The sequence below is a fragment of the Ammodytes marinus genome (genome assembly GCF_949987685.1).
Source record: "Ammodytes marinus genome assembly, chromosome: 3".
Classification (NCBI taxonomy): Eukaryota; Metazoa; Chordata; class Actinopteri; order Uranoscopiformes; family Ammodytidae; genus Ammodytes; species Ammodytes marinus.
Window position 1 is genome coordinate 16,458,835 of NC_137232.1, and position 17,151 is coordinate 16,475,985.

The 17,151-nt window shown below is 39.8% G+C and overlaps 1 protein-coding gene across 4 annotated transcripts in view; it reads left to right on the forward strand.

Moving 5' to 3' along the window:
- LOC307248583 (serine/threonine-protein kinase DCLK1-like) overlaps positions 1-15,950 on the forward strand; it is a gene marked incomplete at both ends in the record, with an annotated part of 29,462 nt that extends 13,512 nt beyond the window's left edge. For 2 of the 4 annotated variants that reach the window (XM_080025002.1, XM_080025003.1), the window contains 8 exons: positions 275-394; positions 630-776; positions 11,467-11,600; positions 11,785-11,862; positions 12,495-12,591; positions 12,721-12,801; positions 12,932-13,045; positions 15,756-15,950. In XM_080025002.1, the coding sequence (XP_079881128.1) occupies positions 275-394; positions 630-776; positions 11,467-11,600; positions 11,785-11,862; positions 12,495-12,591; positions 12,721-12,801; positions 12,932-13,045; positions 15,756-15,950 (966 nt within the window). Of the gene's footprint in view, positions 1-274; positions 395-629; positions 777-11,466; positions 11,601-11,784; positions 11,863-12,494; positions 12,592-12,720; positions 12,802-12,907; positions 13,046-15,755 lie in introns of all 4 variants that reach the window. The other 2 variants (XM_080025001.1, XM_080025004.1) reach the window with 2 other exon arrangements.
- Between the last annotated feature and the right edge of the window lie 1,201 nt (positions 15,951-17,151).

Sequence of the window (17,151 nt, forward strand, 5' to 3'; positions counted from 1 at the left end):
TCTTGGTCTTGGTCTTGGTCTTGATTATTTTTTTTTTTTTTTTACTTTTATTAACTTTTTTTTCTTTTTAAATAACAATCAGAGGAGTATACTTAACAAGTATTAAACATATCTGAAAAAAATGGTTCTGAAAAAGGGTTTATCTTTCATATTTGCTGTGAAATAACTCAAAAGAATGCTTCCCAGTCTGACATTTGAGACACATGTATGTAAATAATTTTCGATATACAGTGTTTAATGATTTTCCTTTGACTGAATTTCCCTAATTGTGCAGGAGCACATGATCCAGAGTGAAGTGGCAATCCTTCGTCGTGTGAAACATCCCAATATCGTACTTTTAATTGAAGAAATGGACACCAATAGTGAGCTCTATCTTGTAATGGAGTTGGTTAAGGTACTTCATATTTGTTATTTTCACAAAGCAATTTCAAGCTCAAATATTGTAAAATACTTTACTATATTCTATCCCAATTTGTTTTCCTTAATTTATTTTTGTGAAAGAAATCCCATCCCTGTTAACACACAGTGTTTATGTCAAATCTCCAAAAATGTTTGGCTGCATTAACCCTTTACTGTAACATAGTTGAAAACTAGCAACTGGTACTCATTTCCAAATTCTCTTTCTACAGGGTGGCGATCTCTTTGATGCAATCACCTCCACTAACAAATACACTGAGAGAGATGCCAGCTGTATGCTGTTCAATCTGGCAAGTGCCATCAAGTACCTGCATGGTCTCAATATTGTCCATCGAGACATAAAACCAGAAAACCTGTTGGTAAGTTTGAGCATACAAAGATTCTATACCCTACTGACAGTGAGTGTAGCAACATTGTTAACGTTTCCTATCTTCAATTATCCTTGGTCTATCTTCCCTATTAATCCACTAGCCTGTTCCCCTCACCATTTTCTAAAAAGTTTGATGTAGCTTGCACATTTGACTAGCTTGTTACAGCTAACAACAGTAAGGCATGCAACATACAAACATAGCATAAATAAATGAACGGTTGAATGATTAAATTACTGTACACAACTCCGCAAAGTATTTATTGTATCATTATATCACTGTGCTTAACACTACTGAATCTGAATGAATATGGTACACTCCAGAGCCGGAGTGGGACTCATTTTCAGCCCTGGAGTTTCATGCCTCAGACCGGCCCATTTTAGTTCACGACCAACATTATTAATATAATGTAATAACAACCTTAATATGTACGTCTGCAAAAGTGCACTGTTCTCTGCACCCTTGTAATTCTGTGTTTTTAGACTGTGTGGACTCAAATGCTCCTGTGTAGCCTAGCCTATAGGTGGCTGCCATGGTGCTACTATGTGCAGTAGGAGTGTGCGGAGACGTCATTATCTGTATCTGTTCAACAAACACAATTATCTGTATCTGTATTAGGATATGACACCGGAAGTGGGCTGGGCTTATGTCTGAATATTTTTTCACCAACAATTATTGTCCCTTCAGAGCCTCAAATTGATTTAATATTGGCATATTATTAATAATGAGATATATTTTCCTCATACTGTAAGCTACTTCTCATCTGTTTCTCTCTCTCATTATAAGTTATGAACTGTCTGAGCCCCTACACGTTTGACTGGGGGACATCTAACATTCAGAGTCTGAAACAGTAGGCCTATTACATCACAGTAAATCATAAACTTGCGCACTCTTTTTATTTTTAACTATAGTTGTATGATCCATCGATCTAGATAAGATTTATTTTTCCCGTTTACAGCAAAATCCAAAGTGTTAATTTAACTCTCATAGAGTCAAATTTAACACTTTCTTGGTGTTTATATAAAGCTCACCAAGTTGGAGTTAAAGTAACACTTTTGAAAGTGTTAATATTTTAACTCTTAAATAGTGTTAAATATTTAACACCCACAGTGTTGTTTTTTAACACTTTACAGTGTGTTTTTAACACTATATGGTGTTACTCACTAACACTACGAGTGTTGATTTATTACACATTAAAGTGTGTTTTTAACACTATATGGTGTTACTCACTAACACTACGAGTGTTTCTAACTTCCAGTTAATCATTTACACCAAGTTTGAAATGCTTCTATATTCAATTGTAAGAAAAAACACATTGCTACAGTATAATAAATCATTAAAACAAACTATTATCATTATTTTTTTTATTCAACATTGCAGCTCACAAACAATATTGCACACAAGATCCAGGCATCAAACACATTGGCAGATAATGTCTCTCCTCCACTCTTCTCTCTAATGAACCACTCCAGTGTGGATATGAGTAAGGTGAAAATAGGCCCAAATAAATATATTTACACATTTCAGAAAATGACATACAACACAACTGTATGCACATGAAAACAGTTACAGTTGACCAGAACAACCAGTGCGTGAGGAATAGGATATGTACACAACATATGCACATTTAAAATGAAAACAAAGGCACAATATATTGGCTCTCATCTCTACCATAGGCATTTTGTAAGGCAAAGGGCTTATACATTTCAAGACTGTCTGCTTTTATAACATCTTTGTCATCACTTTCAAATACTTGGTAGGCATGAAAATGTTCACTGAAATGATCAACCACAAGTTTTGTCACTAGGAAGTAGATAACACTGTCAACTAAAAGGATCTTTTGTATTCTGCAAAACACTGGCATTTCACGTTCAATCTCTCTGCAAACGACTAGTCCTGTCCTGTACTCTGTCCCACTGATTCTAACCCAGTTAGCCGAGAAGATGTCTTTTGGTACAGCATGAAGGGTTTGAGCAAACCTCTCACTATCATCATCAAAATGAAATGGTTTCAAAGGTCCATACTCAATACGGTTTAAAGGTGATGTCTCCCAATGATATCCTATAGACATTTGATGTTTTTTGGCAAGAGATTTGGTGATGTTCTTGAAGTTTTTAAGAGTGTTCTTGAATACTTTGTGTTTTGCTTCAAATCTCATGCTCCACATATGAAGTAGAGGCCCTATTTTTCTTATGCAAGCTGGGTAGTGTATCATGAAATGATGTTTTGGGATCAGGTTTCTGTGCGGATACAGCTGTTTGAACAAGTCATGATGTTCCATTATTAGATGTTTTAAAAGTACAGTCATGCCTAGTGTAACAGAAGGAGAAAATATGATGTTGATAATCTGCAGTAAAATCAACAGCAAAAGCCAGTTTTTGTTTCCTTCTGGCACAATGTCACCAAAAAGTAAAGGAATGTTCCTCACGAGACAAAGAGTCTGAATGGAATTGAGGCCAATGTTATTGCCAATACTGTCCAAGTTAATCCTTGTAGGACGGTTTTTTCGCTCCAAGTACCCATAGTCAAAAGCATAAATTCTAGATAACAGATCAGGCTTTGACAGAACATTTTCTGAGAGATATTCCAAAAGTAACTTTATCTCATACTGAGCCACCCCTTCAAGAATGTCGTGCATTATGTCCAAAGAAAAATTGTGGCTAACATGAAAGAACTGTAGGCCATTAAGAGTTGAATTCCTTTTTAAACCAAACACTGATAACTTCTGTGGGTCTGATTGCAACTCATTGCAGTGCATTTCAAAAAGTTCTTTTCCACGCAAGATTATCTTTGGGTGGTCTTCACTGTAAACATTCTGGGCATCACCTTTTTCAATCAAACATAAACGACAGTAGTAACGTCCATTAAAAGACTCCGTAAACCCTAGAATTGCATGCATTCCTAAGTTGTCCCCAGTTATCTGGCATATAGTGCCATGGACTTTTTCAGTGGAGAAGGGCAAGTCAAGACCGTGACTTTCCAGTGTTTTGATGTCATTTATCAAAGGCTGAAGAATAGGATCAAAGCCATATTTTTTCACATCTTCAGTGTGAAACAGTGCGACCAAATGGATGTTCATCACAGCTGAGTTAAACTTTGGTGGCAGATTTCTAAGGACAAAATAGAGAGCTCCCATTTTGTGAATACCGCGTTTTGAACCCAGTGGGTTAGCAGTTTCAAAGTCATCATAGTACATCTGAATTTGTAAAGAAGTCGGTTGTTTAGAGAACAATGCATGCGTCTTAAAATAACTACCATCACAAAAGTCTTCATATTTGTCAGTTTTGGATACAAAAGTTTCCCCAAGCAATTTACAAATATCAGAATTGCGGCACATGAATTGGATTGTTTCCAAAATTGGAACGTAAACAAAAGTGTCTTTCACTTGAACTTGATCATAAGTACCGGTTTGTTTATTTCGCCTTGTATCGAATCGATGTCCTAACATTATTTCTATAGGCTCAACAACACCCCATTTTTCGTTGAAATACCTTGTTCTTTTAGTTTCAGTATTAAAGCTAACAAATGGATTTTCAAAAGTATCAAGACCTTCTAATGTCGATCGGATAGGATTGTCTTTAGGCACAGCAGATAGTATTTCTTGCTTAACTTGGGAGTGCAGTCCTGTAGCAAGTTCTTCCAAATCACTAACAATTGTTGAAACAAGACTATTTGCCATACCACTTTCTTGAAGTTTAGCAACAATTGAAGCACAGACATTTTTAGTATGTTCTTTGTTAAGACCAGATTCATTGTCCTCAATACAACCAGCCTCTAAGCTCTGTGGGACACCTGTTTCACCAACTTCTGAAGTACCTTGGACACTGCGATGGATAGCTTGAAAGGACTCCGGGTTTGCTGCAACACCACTTTGACAAAAATTCTCCTCATGAACTCTCATTAAATGTTTTTTGAAACCGGCATATGACAAAAACTGACGCCTACAACAATCTTGTGCACAAACCAACTTAAACCTGCTGCTAGGATAGAAACTGTGATCAATTCTTAAATGGGTTACCAAGGATTGGACAGCCTGGTGTACAGCTTCACATATGAAACACTTATACATGTTTTAATCCTAGTTCAGGAGTTTTGCCCGCAACTCACGGATTCTTGGAGTCTCATCTGTTGTTGTGACATCGATGTTGTAGACTGTTGTCTGCACAAATGTGTAGAGCTGGACCAGGGACTCCTCGTATGAGAGGTTGAACACGTAGTGCGATTTGAACAGTTCATCAAAAGCACCTAAGGAGCTGGTGGCTTGGCAGGGGATGAGCTGTTTGTCAACGACGATATAGAAGGTGTCAATCTTGTTCTGGGTGCGACCAGCAGCAAGGATGTACGGTTGTTGACCCTTTCTCCCACGCAGGTGTTCATCAATGCTGCAGCACGACTGAAAAACAGAATAAGATGAACACCTTAATGTTAGTGCTCCCCCTTTTACAATGTTATTCAATATCGTGTTTGACAAATATCACAATTATTTATTTATTTATTTTCTATTTCATGAATCAATTCTGAAAAATTAATCTAAAGCATGTTAATGGCAAAGAGGGCCTTGTACATTAAATCATAAAGTCCATGAAATAATGGAATTACTTTTTTTAAATGATACCCAAATATTAACTGTATTTTTATATTTTAATAATTACAGATTGCTGGAAGGAAACAAGCAGGTGCTAAATGCTGTTGTTAAGTGCACTACTTTGATTTTTTACTTGTGCAATTATTTACAAATCTTTATCCAAGGAGAATGTATCTACCTACATAAGAGAGACAATGCACATTTTTAATTTTCAAATATTTTATCTACCATTTATTCATTAAATGTGTTTTTATCAAATGCAAAAGTCTGCTTTGTATATGGGCCTTTGGCCTACCTGCTCACTAAGCGATAGGCATCAGCCTTTGAAAAACCCATATTGGTCAACTGCCAACTAGATTAGTTCTCTCTTTTGTTGCTGGGGAAAGAACAGATGAGACATCCATACCTTGTGAAAGTGAACCATTTTGTCCACTGCATCACTGGCACTGATTTTGCTCCTCTTCCGTCCAGCTGCGGGTGGCAAGAGATGGAGGAGCAGCAGCAGAGAAGCCATGTCACTGTCCCAGCCTATCAGGGGGAAACAACACAAAACAAGTCATCAGTATCTACTTGGAAGGCACACAGTAAAGAGCACTAGCTATTTGGAATGAAAATCAACCCTGCACACTTACTGGCGTCATCATTCTCTCTAGGTTTCTCAGCAGCATTCAGAAGTCGGCACAGCTCTTTTGACTGAGTCAGTTGTTTGGCCTCTTTGATGACCTTGTCCTTGAATGCCGTGTCCCACTTCTCAAGCATCTTGGATGCTGTTTCACCACCAAACAGCAGCAGGAAGTCTTGATTCAGCTGTTGATCACACACAAATGTAAATACATTACGCTAATAGTCAGAGCATAGTTAACTACTGGAACCCAACCAAATTAAAGACTGGATTTTAAATAAAATTCACAACTCACTAGTCCTTTGACATCTAAAAAACGTGGAAATGTTTTGAAGACGTCGGCCGATCTCTGCGCGTCACGCACTAGGTCTTGGCGATGTTGCAAGGTCAACTTCATCTTCTCAAACACACTTGCTTCATCAGGAGAGTGAACAAGAAAAGAAATAGCCTCCCTGCAAGCATCTCCATCAAGCTGCTGAGGCTCTGTGGCTGCTGGTCTTTGGCGCTTTGGTGCCTGTAGTTGAGGCTCTGTGGCTGCCTGTGGACTGCCCGTCGCCCGGTTCTTCCTTGACATGGTCCTGAGGCGCCATGATAAATATCCTGTGTTTTTCAGCCCATCGTAGAAGTGCTCCTGTGAAGATGTTTTCAAAAACTATTACAAAGGCCTATCACTAATTGATCTTAAGTTATTTTTCGTCTTCATGCTATCTTCATGGTCGAGTCAAACTTTGCTCAGTGGTACTATGGTGTGCATCTTTTAAATCAGTAGAAGTTAACAGTGCATTCAATCATGTAAGCTAAACCCCAAAGCTCTTGTCTGTAAAACTTTATTGGAAAGTAACCTTTTTTTTTTAACTTACATATCCCTTTGGAGCAAAAGGATCCTTCAGCGAGGGAAAGAGTGTAATGATTCCCAGGGCATACTTCTCTTTTTGCTGACGTGAAGGAATCCTCCTTTAGAGAAAAAAACAATTCAACATGAAAATCCAAATGCTGACTATAGCAACACAACTGTTACTTCAAAATGCATTACATTCCTTCTTAATAAACCATTTCTAAACAGAAAAGTTTGTTAATAAAATGTATTGAAGAACCACGTACCCATGCATTTCAGTCATGTGGCTAGCCAGAATGTTAACAAGGTGTCTCCGGGTGCTGTGCTTCAACGTATTTTCTGACTTGTACTCTTCCAGGACATCCTCACCTCCAGGTTTCCTTAGCAAGGCCTTCTCTACCATCTTCTCACATAAGAGAAATAGATCAGTGTTCATTTCAGTCTTCTGTGATAAAATAATTTGAACAATAACGTGCCTGTTCCAATTTACTTTCCTCACTAAATTCTAATTCATGCACCATTCTAAATGTCAAAATACTGATTGGTGAAAATCTCAATTGAAATGACACTGTATATGTTTGCAAGTGACAACTATTGCTCAATACCTCTTTCGCTGCCTCTGACCCTGAGCCCTCTGTGGTAGATCTGTTGGATATATTTCTGTCTGTGGGAATCCCCCATTCTCTTCGACTGGAGAGGTCATTATCACTCGAAGAAGGTGACATGGTATCCGTGAGGGAAGATGGTGATGAATGATCTAAAGGAGAGAAAACTTTAAAAACAAGAAAATCTGCTATTGTGGGGGTGTCACAGTCAGAAGTAGAAATCATTTTTGATATGGTTATGATTAAAAAAACAAAAAAAACATTGATTGTCATTTTTGACACAGCAAACTGACCCAGTGTAACATGCTTAGAACAATAACACAATTGGCAAATGGATGCTGATCCATAGTTTGCTAAAATGTGTTTATTTCTTAACCAAGTTTGTCTCCATTACAATCTGTACCGCAGTAAAAACGTACCGGGAATGCTGTTACATAATGTCAGGCAAAAGTCAGGATTGGCCTCTATCATTTCATGAAGCTTGTCTTCATCCACTGTTGGCAATATGTTTGTTGACATAACAAACTGACCTTGTATAAGACAGACATGGGATAATCAAAACCCAACCCACATTTTCAAACTGTTTTGGAAAGTGAATGCTGATCTGCATTTTGCTTAAATATTTTTCGGTTCAGCTACTTTGTCACACTATGTGTAGTGTGTCAGACATACAGCAGTCTATCTCTACCATTTTGTTCAGCAAAAACAGCAGATAGGCCTACCTTCAACTGAAAAGCTGTCACATACTGTCAGGCATAAGTCAGGATTGGACTCTATCAGTTCAAGAAGGATGTCGTCATCCACTGCTGTGTCGGTGTCATCAAAGATTTGAAGTTCAGTCACATCAGGAAGACCAAACTTGCTTTTGACTATGGGAAAGATTAGCATGACACCAGATAATACCTGAAGCAGGTTTTCAACTGAAAATATTTTGATGACTGATCAAGCAAGTTATGCCAAATCTACACCACATTCTAAACCGTGTACCTGTGAGCAAAATAAGGGAATTTGAAAACAGTTGTTAAAGTAGGCACTACTAGCCATATTTAATGGTTCCCTCTATTTTGAATGTAAAAAAAAAAAAAAAGGCTTGCACCAAGAAGCATATTGTCATCTGCAGCCTAAAACTGATAATGCAATTAACTGTCATAAGGGTTAATGATCCATGTCCAACAAACTATTCATACCAACAACACAGAAAAATACAGTAATAGTTTGTTTTTTGTAAAGGCGGCAATATATTGTTACACAAGATGGTTACTCACCTTCATTGATGAATTCCAAATAGGTGAAGCCTGACTGCAATCTGATGTACTTCTTGGTACCCTGGTATTTCACCTTCAACAACATGATGCCTCATCTAAAAAAAAAAAACAGTGGAGATAATGTTAAAGTTTTAATTATTCCTTTGCCAGGAGTTATAAACCAAAATTGCAAGTTGTGTGGCCATTAGCAAAACAATACACTACATGCATATTTTATCAGTAACTTACGGAAAGAAACCTCCAGACCTCAGGCCTGTTACTCTCCTGTAGAAAACAGTTACCATAGCTAATTTAACCAGTATAGCCAGCTAAATAGCCAATTGGTTATTTTGTTCACAACGTTGACACTAAATTAAACTGGTAAAAATGGAAAAAAGGAGACCATTCATTTGCTAATATACTGTCAAAAGATTCGCTGCTTAATTGATAATGATTGATGGTTAATTTTGACCTCACCACATGCCTTACACTCCTGTAGCAAACACTCTTAGCACAGTAAATTGACCTACTTCAATAGTTTAAGATATACTAAACCACTCATTAAAAAATTCGGCCAAGCCATAACATGCATATTTTATCGATCTAACTTTGCAGTTACTTACCGAAAAAAACTTTTCAAGCACCTTCCGGAACCCACCACGTGTTACACTTCTGTAGAACAGACATTAGCATAGATAATTTACCCAGCCTGGCTAGCTAATTAGCTACAGCTTGCTTTAGCTCTGCTAAGTCGGTCTTATTGCTTAAAACTTTATCGTTAGCACTAAATAAAACGAGTACAAATAAATACATAAAAAGAGCCAGTTCATTAACGGATGAAATTGCGAAACATTCACCCATTAATTGGTGCTAGTTAGCTAATGTAGCCAAAGCAAAATTAGCATTAATATCCCCACCAGCTTCAACACATTTGCGGCACATAGGCTAATGTATGAACACTCATTTTGATATAAAGAGTAACTTGCTAAATAATTAAATATATCTGGTCCTTACCTTTTCAAATAGCTGGGCTTTCTCCGGCTTTCTCTACCAAGCCTGCAATGGCCGCGTTCAAGAAAAAGAGCGCCTTAAAACCGGATATGGAATTAACTCTGAGATTAACTCCGTTGAGGGTGCATTCAATCAACTCTCTTAAACAACACCAGGCACAGAGCTATTTTAGCACTGCAAGTGTTAAAGTAACACCAAAATCAACACTAAGCAACTCGAAATAATTAACACTGAAATATTAACACTATTTAACACTGCAGATTTTGCTGTGTTTCCCTCTTCTCTCTCCCTCTCTCTCCCTCTGTCTCTCTATAGACCTATCTCTGTCGCGCTATCTCTCTCCCTATGTTTTTTAATTTCTAACTTAGTTCAATGAATAATTACTTTGGACTAGGAAACAGCGTTTTATAATCTAGTGATGTAAGTGATCAACGCACAAAAACTAAACTTTGTTTGAGCAAATCTCTTAGTTATAAACAGATTGTATGAACTAAACAGGCGAATTCTTTGCAGATCAAATATTTAAAGATCGATTTTATTAAATGAATTACACGGCCCGTTGCCATTAGAGAGACGCGGTTCACGTTCAGAGATTTGAAATAAATTAAAGTCAGGAGGGACTGAAGGTGAGTCGGGGTCAGAAACTTCCAGCGGAATGGAGAGAGACCGCGGCTCACGGGGCCATGCATAAATGCAGCCGGTCTTTCTCTTCTAAGCCACGGCAGCGGAGATGTACAGCTGATAGGTGCGACTCAAGTTAAGGCAGAACGCGCTGCGTCAATTTAGTGCATGATAGGCAAAATAAATAAATAGTTGTTTCCCGAATGATTCGGGAAGTAAAAATATTCGGATCGATCTCATTATCCGTGCTCATCGGAATAAATGTTCGGATTCGGGCTCATCCCAGTGCAGCCGACGCTCCAGTCGCCATTGTCCCGAGCATAGGCCTACATTGAAAATAAATGACTGGGGGCTGGCACTAACTTTTATGAAGCCTTTGGTATGAGTGCAGAATTACAAGTTATCTTCTTTCACCGCGTAGTCCGACATGAAAGACATGCTGCTAGTGAGAGACACGCAGCAGGGCTAGGAGTCCTTAGTTCCTGTTTCTGCTTCAAAATAAAAGTCATCTCACGTTACGCCAGTTAGATGCTTTTAATGTGAAACTGAAGCTGTATGAAATGGTCAGTTTCCATTAGCAGTAACTTAACTGCGGACTAATAATATGATTTTTAATGCACCAATAGGTATAATGATATTTTAACCCAGTGCCATGACTGGGCCGGCCCTCGCAGCCCAAAAACCAGAGCGGCCCACCGGGAATGCTCCCGGTTCTCCCGATTAGCCACTCCGGGCCTGGTACACTCATTCAACGGCAAAAGAATAGACAGAGAAAAGAAATAGCACACCTACCTCAAAAACAAATGTACTAAGTGACGACAGCAGTCTTTTGCTTTAGTCTTGCAGATTTGTTATATAATCATGTGGCGTGAGAGACTTTCTGTGTTTGCAGTTGCCATATTTTTTCTTGTATCACAGATGAATCTGAAGAGCTGTTCTTTTTCTATCCTTTTCCAAAACAGTCTGTTTTCATGCAAATGTCCCAAAATGCTTCCTCAGGTTTTTATTTTACAACCCTGTGAAGTCATTGCACTCACTGTTATCTAGTGTGTTTATTGTATGGAGCTCGTTAATGGAATATTTACCACAGAGATATTCATTTATTAATTGGTGACTTTTTTGCTTGTGATTTTTCCTACTATTGCGTTTATCACACAGGTGTTTGAACACTCCGATGGCAGTAAATCCCTGAAGCTCGGTGACTTTGGCTTGGCGACCGTTGTTAACGGCTCGCTCTATACTGTGTGTGGCACGCCCACCTATGTAGCACCGGAGATTGTGGCTGAGATGGGGTGAGTCAGAGGAGTTACATCATCTTCTAAGACATGATTATGAAGGCATTTGATGTGGGAAAAAAGGGAAAACCAAAATGACCATATGCCATATCAAAATCTGCTATTCTTGTTTAACATGCTATTTACTATTTATTGTGTGCCTGGTGTAACTGATACCTTGTATATTTCTCTTAAATAACAGGTATGGCCTCAATGTTGACATCTGGGCAGCTGGGATCATCACTTACATACTGCTGTGTGGCTTTCCACCTTTCCATTGGTATGTGCTGCTGTATGGTGTAGTATAGTGTTTTCCACAATAAATCTGGTTTAATTTTTTTTATAAACATCAATCAAAATGTTTATGGTATGTCATGACATTACAGTGGTTGTGTTATGCTCATTTGGTCCTTTCCAAAGACCCGGGTTCGATTCCCACCCCCGGTCATTCTCTGCATGTCACTCCCCTCTCTGCCCCATTTCACCTCTGTCTCTCTGCACTATCAAATAAAGCATAAAAATGCCCAAAAAATATCTTAAAAAAAAAAAAAAAAGAAGTCAAGTATTTGCACCCACAAATATATTCTAATGAAACAAAGTTTAAAAGGTAGAATATACTGAACATGTATATGATTTTGCTAGGAATGAACATTTGTATTTAATAAAGTGAGAAAAAAGTAGGAAAAACCCTTCAAACTCATCAATTTTTTAATGAAAAGCTCAGCGTGTGCAGTAGTCTCCTACAGTCACAGATATTCCTTAGGTGGATGACCAAATACTGTCTGTGGCAAATTTCGGAGCCTTCCCCACTCGACACGATAGAGGATGATGAGGAAATTTTGGCGCACACACAAACCTAGTTCTGGTTTGAACTTTATGAAAATCTGTTGTTTTCATGATTGTTTTCTACAGCAGTGGTGAAGATCAGGAAGCTCTCTTTGAAACCATTGTGAAGGGCCTGCTTGATTTCCCTGCACCACACTGGGACAATGTGTCTGACAGTGCCAAGGTGTGTATCCGGCAGTTGCTCTCCTCTGTTGCTCTTGTTATGCTGCATGTGAAACAGCGGAATCTGTCAGTGTTCTGTTGCTGCATTATTATTCTGGATACTCACGGGGTAACATGTCTTTTTCTTTAGTCTCTGATCATTGGGATGCTGCAGGTAGAGGTGGATCAGAGGTACACAGCTGTGCAGGTGCTGGATCACCCATGGGTCAATGTAAGTTCATTTTGAAGTCGGTCCTTTCAGCAGAAAAAAAATGTGTATGTAGAAGCACTGCTAAGAAATGATATGCAGTGTGAAACAGCAGGTAGATATGCTGAAGATTTGTTCTTTCTTTTATTTCCAGGAGGATGGTGTGTCAGAGAACGGGCACCAGCTGCCTGTGGCTGGCAAGATCAAGAAGCACTTCAACACCGGGCCCAAGCTCAACAGCACCACGGCAGGAGTGTCTGTCATTACAGTAAGCAGTGGTCTGCTGTGCCCCTCCACACACTGATACGGCATGCAATACATTTAGGCTTTTTGTTTGTGCGTGTGCTTTTGCGATGATACTTCGGAAGTCATTCAAAATGGCCGTTTCACTCAAATGCACATACTGCTTAAGTGTGCAAATATTTTTCTTTTTTTCTTTTGACTTCATTCAAATGTTTTTTTTTTAAGTTGAAGCTAGCGTCGTGTGCTATGAAAAGCAGCAAATTAACCTTTTTTTGATATATACATTTTCTATGTACAGTACACATCATCAGTTCATCCATCTGCTTCTTGCTGCCTAGTTGTTCTGTGTGTGCTCTGGGCTGGCCTCTCATCCTCTTGTAGATGGACTGTCAGCACTGTTTGCTAGGAGATCTTATAACTAACATAATTGGCCCACAATAACTTAGTTTGAGTAGATAGGATTTGTTTATTTGGTTCAAAACTGAGCTGGATTAGTTGGCAGAATGAAAAATAACTTATGCTGCAAAGTCAGATACTGCTTGTTTTTGGTAAGCCAAGCACTCCATTTGAAGTTGCCAATTGTAAATATTTTTTCTGACAGTTCACAATAGCCCCTTTTACACAGCCAGTGAAATATGCCGGCCTTTCGGCCCTCCCCCCAGCTGTGTAAATGCGACAGTTGCGGAACGAGGGAAGAAAGGTGCGAGTGATCGTTCCGGGAATTTTACTACCTCGGGGGGTAGTAAGATTCCCGACACGATCAGTTCCGCCTCTCTGTTTAAATGCTCCAGCTTGTTGTTGCGGAACAGGGGGGCGTTTGACGTTCCATAGTCTACGTTCTAAACATGCGACCATGTTAGCAGTTGAAGGACGTGTGTTTAACATTAACCACGGCGGCCTGATGTCCCGTAAAAATCACCAAATAAAAGGAACGGTGTATAATCTATCTGATCATAAGGTCCGTTGCTCAATCCAAACCCCCGCGCTTCATTTTGCAGAGTGTATGAGTCTATTTCTGCCCAGGAGAAGTTGTACAATGGAAAGCTAGGCTAGGCTAAGTAAGGGATAAAGTATAGCGAACGGGTCACTTGCTAGAAATAAAGACCGACAAGCTGAAGCAGGAGCCCGACGCGCAGCGGAGGGCTCTTGTTCAGCTTGAAGGTCGACCTAGTAACGGGGGAATAGTCTGCTCGCCCCGCTAGACTGTCTGCTTCAGCTGACTGAAGGCTCCGGCTCAGCTGTTAGCCACAGAGCTACTGTTTTGCTAACACATTCCGCCGCCGCTATTATTATCCTAAGTCTGAGCGTATATCCACACTTTATTTCTGTCTACAGTAACGTGACTTCACACACTGTGTGTATGTGTATGTCTGATTGGCAGATCGCTGCCCTCACAAAGAGACTCGCTCACAACCAACCTGTCACACACACACACACACACACACACACACACACACACACACACACACACACACACACACACACACAGAGGTGAAGCGGTCGGATTGATTTAGTCAGTTTGGTTAACTGTCCCAGTGATGTTGGACTCAGCGCGTAGCGAGATCAACTGGCACATCGTGGGGACAGTAAAATACGGCCCTCTTACTGCAAGCTCCAGCACTTCTGCTCTCAATTCACCGGCCATTGTTGTTGTTGTAAAGCAGCTGACCGGCGCGGCGCTAAATGTTTACGTCACACCTGACGCTGTTTACAAGCACCTCTTTCATTCCGGAGCGCTGTGTAAAAGGGACTACTGATGCGCCAGCAGGCCGGCGTTGCTTGGTTCTGTGTAAATAACACAGAAGCAAGCAAAGCCGGCATATTGGAGTGATGTTGTTCCGTCAATATGCCGCAATCTCTGTGTAAAAGGGGCTAATGTGTCAGTTGACAGTGACATGACACATTTGCTATTTCTCATCGCAGCAGTTATAACAAAGGTTTTAGAGTACAGCTCAGTGATGCTTTGAGTTCAAGGTGTTGCGCTCGTCTCTCTCTGCTCAGCTGGACAAGGACTTAACCATCCAGAGGTCAGGGTCTTTGGGCCACTGCCAGCATCCAGGATTGTACTGGATAAGGTATGACACAGCATAGCACTAATAATATGCAGTGCTTCCATAGCAAAGTGCTGGCAGTCTCCTCCATTTCCCCATCACCCAAAGGATTTGAGCCATTTCCCCTCTGCAGAGCCCTTTTCATGCCTCACCCTTATGCACCCCATCTGATCCATCACTTTATCACGTTACTTCATCTCACTTGTGCTGTGGCTGTTTCCTCTCGCCTGGTCGTGCAGTTTATCTTGCAATTTACTTATGCTGCAGAGCGAGTTATGCATCCATATAGCTCACTGCGTTTGAGAATGGATGTGACAAATTCAGCCACTGGATTTAGTTTCACTAGTTGAATGTAATGTTTGTCTTCTTTTGTTATTTTTGGCTGTTATTAAGTGCTGTCGCTGATAAGTTGGCTCACATTTTTGTTTCTTGTTGCTTTTTGTTGAGCTGCACTAGTAATACGTCTCAAGATTAATTAAAACAATCTCTGTTAAAACATCTTACAGTGTCTAAAAAAGATCATTAGTAAGGCAAATGCAGCTATTCCAAAAACAACTGCATGCTAACTATTGGCTCATAAAACATTTACCGAGTGGTGATTATATTAGTGGCTGCTATACTCCTCACCCCCTGTGGTTTTGTGGACGACCTAACAGCGAAGTCTGCTGTGTCACCCTCCCTCAGACCACGGCACTTGATAAAGAGAAGCAAGTTCTCCGACGAAGACACCACCAGGATGTGAAGGGTGCTCTCAGCCTGCCACACAGTATCGGTGCCAGCGCAAACCCGGCCCTATCTCCTGCTGACTTCACCTCCGGGTCTGAGGACCTTTCCCCGTGTTCGGCTGGCACTGTCCGTTCACCAGTCTCTCCATTCTAACAGCCTTTCTGAGGCCTCCATAGAAAGAAATGGGAGAGGACAAATGAAAAGACCCAACACTGGGTTAACTCTGCTGACTTGGACATTTACAGACTGTGTACCCTACCTGTACTCCCCCCCCCCCCCAAGACATTTTCTTTTTAATTACTAAATGTGTTGTTCAGAGTAAAGGACAAGTTTGTCTTTGGATCAACAAATACACCTTAAGAGCATGCAACAATTTTTGATATATTTTCCCTTTTCATTAAAAAAAAGCCACCAAACTCTTTAGGCCTCATTTGTACAAAGCAAGCACTGGTTCATTGTAGTTCTCTAGCGCCCTCTATTGGTATATGTTGTAAACTGCAGGAAAGACAACCTGCTCAAGCAGCACTTAGCTTTTTAGTGAAAAGCGTTGTTACAAAACATACATGATTTTGTGACTTACCATACTGATTTAAACTGTTTTTTGACAATACCTTGTTCAATACAATTGTAACTGTCATCTTTCTGCTGTAGTGTACTGTACATCTAGAATGCTCTGCTGGGAATATTGAGGATCTGGTGCATAAACCTTAGACACATTGTTTAAGAGGACTTGAGAAACTTAAAAGACGACATGCTGCTACATTGGACAATAGGCATTATCTGTACTAAAGATTTTTTTTGTGGGGGACAAATATCGTCCTGTCACCCAAGAGAACTGAGGGTGCTAATGTTTGACTGTAGCTCACTTGTGTGCTTATGGATGATTACTGAATGGCTATAAAAGTCGTGTTACATGTCTGTGAGAGTGGTTGTAACTCAGTGGTGGTAAAGATGAATGTCAGTGCTGTGTAGTTGATAGTTAATGCATGTTTAAAGCCTTGCCTCGGCACATATGGATTCAAGTGCAATTAGGTGTACTGCCAAATGAGCACATTTTTTAGAAATTTGTCCCTCAAAATGCTGGACTTTGTGAGAAAGGATCTGCTGCGGTGTTAATGGCAGCCAACAAACAGGTTACATTTTGGTAAAAAAAAACAACAGTGCTTCCAGTAAAATCCATTTCTCCATTCAATCTGTACTTAAGTTGTCCTTCGGTAATAATCCCATCAAACCATAGGAGCTCTGGTTTCTGAGGCTGTGTGCCCTTTGAAAAATATGAATGTCCTCCTCCTTTCATCCGATACTGTAACCTGCATGTGTAAAGTGCATCCTAAATCAGTTGGTCTGGTCTTCT